The 8,898-nt window shown below is 44.1% G+C and overlaps 1 protein-coding gene across 1 annotated transcript in view; it reads left to right on the top strand.

Moving 5' to 3' along the window:
• The first annotated feature begins 1,354 nt into the window (after nt 1–1,354).
• Nucleotides 1,355–8,898, top strand: part of FRMD4A (FERM domain containing 4A) — a 372,724-nt gene continuing 365,180 nt past the window's right edge. The window contains exons 1-3 of the mRNA XM_030478613.1: nt 1,355–1,451; nt 1,533–1,604; nt 2,075–2,209. Of these exons, the coding sequence (XP_030334473.1) occupies nt 2,165–2,209 (45 nt within the window). The 5' untranslated portion in view covers nt 1,355–1,451; nt 1,533–1,604; nt 2,075–2,164. The remainder of the gene's footprint in view (nt 1,452–1,532; nt 1,605–2,074; nt 2,210–8,898) is intronic.

The raw sequence follows: 8,898 nt of genomic DNA, 5'->3' as shown, positions 1-8,898 counted from the left end.
AGATGCCTTCCTGTGTGTGTGCACATAAGTGAGTCTACATTTTCTTGGAGAGATGTCTCTTCTGTGTACAAATGGCTTCTGCCTCCCACATCTCTTGGTGGAGAACGTGCTGGGAGAAGGAAGCCCTTGCCATCATCATGCAACACCCAGCTTGGTGCTGCAGCTTGCTGGGGTGGGGAGGATTTCACTGGTCTATGCATTTACATGAAAAAAACCCCAAACTTCTCTATATACCACATGCTATACATGCCTTATGAGAAAGGTGGTCCCCTGGCTCAAGAGTAGTGTGCTGAGAGTATGAGTCTGCCACAGATGTCCTGAATCAGAGAATTGTTTGGGTTGGAAGGGACCTTCAAGGGTCATCTAGTCAAACCCCTCTGCAATGAGCAGGGACATCTTCAGTCCAGGTCAGAATGACCTTCCCAGGGCAATGCCTGCAACCTCCCATGTCTCCATGTCCTCTTTTCTAAAACATGGTGATAAGTGAGCAACAAGAGGTTAGGTAAATACATCCAAGCACATACATATACGTGTGTGTGTGTGTATATATATATATGTATATATATATACACACAAAAATAGATACAAATACTCCAGTGTGGTACATGCCATAGCTGACCTGCCAGATATAGTTTATGGACCGCAAGGGCTGGATTACTGCTGCCCACCTTCATGGAGACAGTGATTTGATTCTCTCTTCTGCCCTGGTGCCGGTTTCTATAACAGTTGCAGGAATGACACGTGTCAGAGAATTCAGCTTTGCTTGAATTTGTCTGAAACTTTTAACTGGGTTCCAAAATCACGGAGGTGGAGGAAGAGGGGAATGTGCAGGTAGGAGTTGGCAGATGAACAGACATTGTCATTACACGAAGCCTAACATTTTAGGAAATGAAGCCAAAATTCTGCTTGTTCAGAGGGGAGGTGCGAGAGTTGATGCACTGAGGATTATGAGCCCTACAAAACAGGGGTCCTACAGGTCTGGCAGGACACATCTAGGTGAGAGTACTGGCCTTCCTACCAGGATGCTCTATTTTTAGAGGCTTTCAGAAAGCTGTCTCCCATTTACAGCTCATGTTTAAACAAGGGACTTACTTTCAAGGCTAATTTGTCGTTGTGTCTTAACCGGCCCCATTTTCCCAATTAGCTGTCTCCAGCTCCCTGAGCCACAGGAGCTCGGCGGGGGATTGCAGCATGTCTCCTTGCAAAGGGAGGGAAGGGGGGGGGGGGGGGATGCTGCCTGGCTGCCGTTTCCATGCGGTATAGGCAGCGTGATCAGAGCGCTAACACAACAGCCTGTGTAATTACATGTTTCTGGGAAGTGTGTTAGCTCCACGGGGAGCTGAGTCCATTTGGAGAGGAGGAGGAAGAGACTTTCCTTTGGTGGTGGTGGGGGTGTTGTAAGGTGAAAAGGGTCAGCACGTTAACCCAGCTCTTGCTTGAATATGATAACGGTAATTGTTGTTCTCAAGTGAACGCCGAGTGCTTCCTGGTTCTGGCTCCTCTCACTCGTTGCTCATGTCTGTATTATGCAGGTGTCTGCTTTCAAAACCAGGCGAAGCAGGGCTTTGCAAGAAGAGAGAAGAGGTTTGACCCTGTTGGAAGCGGTACGTTGTGATATTTGACATTGTTTCTGCGCTAACATCGCCAGGGCAGGCAGGGAGATGCAAAGTCAGGGGCATGGCAGTTTTATGCTACATAGGCATTTGCTTAGGCGGAGGAAGGAGAGTGGCAATTAACAGCAATTCATTATAGTCTGTGTGCTGGGGCAGGGGGAGGCTGGCTTGGACCTAACCTGTCATGTAGGTGTTTGATACGTGTCCTGTGTTGCTGCTGCTCACTGTGGCGGCGTGCACCTGAGCTTTAAATATCCTGCAGTTCCCGATATCTTGTTCCTCCAGCAGGCTCTCCATTTCATTTTCCTCTTCTCTCTAGTGTAAAATTTGGCCTAGCTTAAGCTTCTTTCCCTGGCTGAGAAGGTTATTTCCTTCCCTCCTCTCCTCCCCACCCCCTCATCCATCCTCTCCTCCTCTTGCAAATGCTCTCCGACCCTGATTTGGGGTTTCTCTCCCTGCAGTTAGCTGTGGGCTCTGTGGATGCTTTGCTGTGACGGAGGGCCGAGGGCTGAGTGAGTCGTGGGGAGGATTTGTACATAGGAAGAGAGGAGATGGCTGTGCAGCGTGCTCCCGAATCTGCTCTGAGCTTGCTGATGGTAAGTGCTCTTTAAAATCCGTTTGGGAAGGGGGGGTGGGCAAGGGGAGCTGCACCGCACGGATTCAGGGCACCAAATCCATGGGAGGATTTTGTATGAACCACCACTTGGCTTTTAGAGGTCCCGGGGAACTTTGCAGATGGTTTGTCTGGTGCTTACACAGAGACATTCTTCCAATGATGGGTTTTAATGCATCTGGACCAATGTTTAAAGCAGTGTTTTGAAGTCACCTTTCTGGCAGAGCTGGCACTTGTATTTGGGGTTTATCCTGAGCTGTAGCTTTTATTTGTGTTCATTATATCAGTGTCTTGAATCCTCATGTCCTTCTGCTTTCTCCTGCTTTTGCCCTTGCTGGCTGTGAGACAACTTAAACCATGAGAGGGAGAGTTTGATTTCTGTTGGTTATGTTGTTAGCTGTGACCATGTACTCAGATGTTGTGTCATTTGGGGAATGATCCTCTAATGCAGTGAATCGCCATGCAACTAGCTGCAGAGTGTGTTAGACCTGCCACTGACTGCAGACCACAGGGTGATGACTGGTATTTATCCGAGCTATTTGCTGCAACATGTTGAGCCATTGACCTACTTCTCAAAGTTCTGCATATTTATAATATTTTAAAGAAGATTATTTAGCAAAACACGTGGCTGAGTCCAGAAACATGCCATTGTCATGCTGCAATTAAAATTAACCCTTTTGGGGGGAAAATTATTTGTTTAGCTTTACTGAGTTATGTTTTATTCCCTTTCTTCTACTCTTGTTGCCATTTTCTATGCACAGTATCAGGGATGTTTTTAATGTAAGAAATCTGATGGATATTTTTCTGCCTAAATGTCACTGTAATGTTTCCACTGGAGAGTTGTTAGAAGCAAAGAACACGTGTGCGTGCACGTGTGTGTGTGTGTGAATGCAGAGATATAGATGCATTGTATATGTATTTATATAATTATTATTACTGATCTCTCTGCTGATTGTATTAGGAAATGGTCCCTAGCACTCAGGGACATGATGAGTTTAGTAAAGGGAATGCTGCAGGATAATAGCCCTGTCATGCCTAAGGTTGTTAACAAAGGTCAAGTTGAGAAAAGCAAATTTTATGTCCATTACTCAAAATGCTAAACATGCTATTAAGCCTCCGCATGGTTTGTTTTATATTTGCCAGTGACTGACTTGCTGCCTAAGCTCATTTTATTTCCTCTTGCTTACCTCCGGCCTTCCTGCCTTTTTAAATGGCCTCTTTCTATTTCTCCTTCAAAGATAAATTGATGACTGCTTGTCACCCCTGTGTCACTGTTTGGTCTATATATGCTTTTAGTTTCACTAACCTCTTAATTCTCAAGTTAAACCTCTCCTCCCCCAGCCTCAGTACTCCTTGAACAGACCTTGTCAAACTCTGGTGTGGTGCCAAGCTGCCCACAGATTTTTCCTCTTAAAATATGGCTTTCTGTGGCTACACGGCCTCATCCGAGTTGTAATTTTGAGGTGGGTCAGGTGTTTCTACAGCTCTGGCCTGTAATCTGGACCCCTCGAGTCTCATCACCTTGGCCACAGCCTTGGACAGGGCTGCTGTGGTCTCCTAGCCCTGTGAGGATGGACTGGGTTGAGTTGGGGGTCCACAGCCAAAGGAGTCCTTGACTTTGACCCCATGGATGGTTGGGGTGGTGGGGATGTATTTCTGGATTGTGAGAGGACTTGTGTAACTCTCTGGGATCTGCTTCAGGATGGTCTGGTGCTAGAGGCTGGTTATGGGTGTGGAAAAGGGGATTTTGATGTGTAAAATGCTCCACTTTGAAAACTGCTTCTTTTGCCTTAAATTTTTCTTGAGTTGTGAATCAGATTAGTTAAGTATGGAAACCTCATCCTTTTCCCTCTGCTTTGCCTTGGCTTTGATTGCAAGCTTGAGCAGGATCCCCTTGAATCAATAACAAATTCTTGCATAATGCATCCCACAATGAGCAGCTATAATTGCATCTCTTCTAAAACTGCCACTGTCCAGAGATTAAAGGAATTGGATGTCTTCAGGAAGTCTGCAGAAGTAGCTTTTAATACTCTGATGGACTTTTTCCATTGAGAGAGTTTTGTTTTAGCAATGAGGAGTATTTCAGTACTGCATTCCTCCTGCAATAGGATGCAGAATGTGCATCCAACTATCCACTTTTTATGAGAACCAATCACCAGCAGCATTTGGCAGTGCTGCATCATACTTAGTCTGAAAATATCTCCTCTCAGTGGGGTACCTCAAAGCACTTTGTGTTGCAGGTAAAGAAACCAAGGTACAGAGCCATTAACTGACTTCCCTGGAACTTGATGAATTGAGTGATCCAAAATAGGAATTTGCTCATCCCAGATTTCTTTTTGGTCAATTAAGAAAGATGGACATGTCCAGGGTATGGGGTTTCCTTCCTATAAAAGGACCATCTATAGGACATAGGTATCAAGCATCAGTATGCCCCAGCAGCTAAAGCTGCACAAGGGACCTAGCAGCATTTCCAAGTGCCAGCTATGATGGCAACTCACAATGACTTACCTGTGCCTCCTAAACGCTACCCAGGACACGGAGCTGATGTGGCCTAAAGCAGTTCGCAGACAGCAGGTCAGTGGGGAGATGCACATTGCTTCTGCAGCCATTAGCACACCAGTAGGTCTCACTAAACCTGCAGCCTTAGGTGGGCAGATCCTGCTTCAGTTTAGTGAAAAAAAAATTGACCCTACAATGAACTAATCTAAATTAAATCTGTTTTTATTTTGATCTTGTTTTCTAGGCAGCTTTATACTCAGGTGTTTGGGGTTTTTTACCTGCTTTCAGTGATTCTTTTTCCCTTTTTTTTTTTTTTCAGTTTTAGGCCAGGGAAAAGGCTCAATGAAGAATTTCATCTTAAACACATATTTTCCTGACATAAATGTGTTGATTCCATACAAAGACTGCAATCTGCAAATAGAACCGCTGCTTCTCCATTCTGTTAAATGACTTGTATTACAAATGATTCTAGACTGTGCCAGGTCTGTAAAACTCTTGCCTTTACCTTGCTGCAAAGATCACAGTAGATGAGGGATGTTGCCTGGTTCATGGAGGAAATTGGGCTGAACTGACCCCAAAGTGGCTCTGCCTGTAGCATTATCAAATCATTAAAATAGAGCTTCCTCAGCTTCTGTGAACCAAGAGGAGGGAGCATCTAAGCATGAAATAGCAAATACCATGTCTTGTTAGGAATGATAACACCTGCTGTGTTAAGATCATTAATGCTGATGGGAGTAAGTGAAATACCAGTAAGATTTTATGCCTCTCTTATTAGTATATTGTAAAATTTTAAAGCTGCAGACATATTGATTGCACAGATTTTAACAGCACAATAAGTTATGATACTTGATGTCTCCTGAGATGACATTACTGCGTCTCATGAAAGCAGATCTTAGGAACTTGACCTTCAAACTACGGTAGGTCATAACTCTAACACTAATTAATGTGTGTTAAATGACAGTGGAGGTTCAGGTGAGCAAGGTATACAGCTCAGCGTATACCAATTAATCTAGAATGATCTTAAAACAGTAGGGAAGAAGAGCATGGATTTCTGTTTCCAGAAAAGCTGGAGCTCCAGCTGGCTCCTCTCACCCCCTCTACCTTATTGAAGTATTTTCCGTGTTTACAAACTGGCTTTTCTCTCCCGTCTGTATATATAAATCTTTCCTTGAAGAAATAACAATCTACCATTTAGAAAACAAGTGCACTTGTAAATTAATGATAACTACTTGTGTTTGGAAGAGCATCTTTCATTTCAGGGGACTGTGTGATGCTTTCACACTCTAAAATTCATTATTTTGTGTCTGAGTTGCATTCACTGAGGCTGGAATAGAGTTGCATGTGAGATATCTTAGGTGACCTTCACTACATGACACTCAGTTATCTCTGTTGTTCAGAGAGAAAAAGTTGCCAACAGGGAATTTGGAGCATTAACTCAGCCCATGGTGTTCACAATGCCCAGGACGAAGAGTGAGCAATTAGCCAGTCCACTATCGGGGCTGCCAGCCTTGGTGTTTCCTTGTTCTATTGGTTTGAAGGTATTGCAGTGGGTGTCTAAGGCAGACACCCTCAGCAGGAAGACATGTGAGAATTGCTGTTTCTAAACCTTAGCATACATCTGAGTGTCATCCACTGAAAATCTCAGTTTGCTGCTGTGCTTCTTTCAAAGAGGGTTCTCCTGAATCATCCTTGCCTCCCTCAAGGTGGAGTCCTCAAAAAAACCAACATAATTCTGGATCTGATTATTATTCTGAAACACAGCACTGAACTCTGTAGGATTACCCTTCAAACACACTCAGATTTAACTGTATCCTTTCTAAACGCCATGAGGGCCATGCTCTGCTTGATTGGCTTCTGAGGTGTTGGACTTGACAATGTTCTGGGTATTTCATAAATTATTTCACAAATCATTTCATATGTTTGACTACTAAGCTTTTATGGCTGCAGCCTGCCCTTGTGTCGTGGTTTAAACCAGGACAACTTTTGAAGGCCAATTTGATAACTAAAAAGACATAGAGCTTCTAAGCCCCATTTAGACCTAGGGCTGACCCTACACACCATAAAGCTATGTTCTGTCCCACTCAAACCCCTAGGCAGATTGCAGCAGCACAGCTCAGCTTGGGGGATCATATTAAAACCTTTGGGATCAGCAAGGTTACAGTAGAAGGATGAGGTCATTTCCTGCCTCTCTCATCTCAGGCTTAAATTATCTCTATGTTGACAGCATATGCAAAAGCCCTTGACAGTCAAACCTCCTTGCTGCGACCTCATTTGCAGACCATGTTGACCTGGAAGGGAAGCTACGCTTGGCATGCTTCTTCCATAAAAACAAACCTCACTCATTCCTTACCATTGCATGGTATAGAGGTTAATGCAGCTCTCATCTGATGTCGAAGCAGTGTGACATGTCAGCAGTGCATGACCAATACATGGGTCTGAGTGTAAGCAGCATTGCATGGGAATGAATAACCCCTTCCCACAGGAATCAGCTGCATTGTTGACATCTGGCCCTCTTCAGCTTCATGCCCAAAATGAAGTCTGTGGCGATACTTGAATATATACAAGGAGCAGTGATTACGCAGCCCTCTCCATGCACATGTTTCCACTGTGCAGGTGTGAGGGTCTCATCCACAGCCTTCCCAGAAGGTCTGGGCAGGAGACAACCATGCACCGTGACACCTGAGGTCACTGGGAAGGAGCTGTGCCAGCAGGAATCTCCCTTCCTCTGTGGCTCATTCCTTGCTCCAGCCAGGCAGTAATTTGATAATGGGCTTCACAAATAGCAATAGCTGAGCTGTGCTGGTTGCTCTTTTAGAGAATGGGATGGGAGTAGCAAAATCCTGCTTGGTGCTTTGTGGTTGCTCGCTACTGTGAACCGGGAATTCAGCCATTTCTTGTTGATAAGTTCCTCTTTAGCACAGAATTAGATCTGAACTTTCCTGTATGTCTCCGTAAACTCACAGTAAGACTTCAAACATGGTGATTTAATTCAGCTGAATGAGATTAAACACTCCCTGGAATTACTCTTGGCTTCCCTGTGGTGGATGTCACCTTTTACCCATCTGAGCTGCAGGACTGCAAAATCATTATCGCTTTGATTCTACTCCAGTGCATGCCATTAATTTTCCTTTCCTTGTTCCTCTGTGGAAGAAGCAGACCATAATGTTTGCGCATCTGAATTCTCCTAATTATTACTACGCTTTAAAACAGGAGTAAGAAGGATAACTGGTTTATTATATATATTTTTATTGTGAATATGGCTTGTGCCAGCTGCTCATTCTGAATGACTGACAAAATTATTTCATCAGAGATGTGGCTATTGATTTTTTTTCCCCGATGCTCTACAGCATTGCTATTTGCACAAGGGAATTAGTGGGCACTTGAATAAATGATCATTATGATTAATTGGAGTCTTTCTACAATTAGGAGGAAAGTAACATATTAACAGATTGAAAAGATTACTAAATATGACAACTCCTTTTGACAATATAAAAAAGAATAACGTCACTCTCACTTTTCAAAAATAAAATGCATTGGAAAGCTTGACTGATATCCCTAAAGCAAAACAAAATGTTAAAAATGCTGTAATTGCCACAATTTAAATGCGAGGCTGTGAATAGCTACTAATACACTAGCAAGACTTGTACCATTGGGCTTTTGCAATTTTTCAATTCTTTGCCTTCTGGTTACAAATGTCATACTCCCATAATTACTGTACTCATAATTTCTCAGTATGGCAACAATCCAGACCTCCGACAGGCTAGTGTGGTTCGCACATCAGGGCTCAGAGATGTACCGAAGTCCCACACGGCTTCTTCCTCAGTACATCCCATGAAAAGGCAAGGTTTTGTGATTTGGTGCCTATAGGTGCCGTGCTCAGGTAGACGATCCTGTGGGTACTTATGCGATGGCCACTTCACTTCATGTGTCTCACTGAAAACAGAAGCCACCAGCTGGATGTGGGGTCTGTCAGAGGGACTGGACTGAGGTTTGGGCTCTCCCCAGGCAGCATGCTGTCCCTGGCTCTCCGTGTCTCCATAAATGCAGCTGAGGAATGGGTATTCTCACCTCTGCCATCACTGGCAAACCTTGGGTAAACATTTCCCCTGCACCCCTCCAGGCAGATGCATTTATTTTGCCCCACAATTCTCTCTGCTTTTAAATATCAACAGG

Source organism: Strigops habroptila, chromosome 3 (assembly GCF_004027225.2).
Source record: "Strigops habroptila isolate Jane chromosome 3, bStrHab1.2.pri, whole genome shotgun sequence".
In the NCBI taxonomy this organism is placed as follows: Eukaryota; Metazoa; Chordata; class Aves; order Psittaciformes; family Psittacidae; genus Strigops; species Strigops habroptila.
Note: the sequence above shows the minus strand (reverse complement) of the source record. Positions and strands in the feature narration are given on the sequence as shown.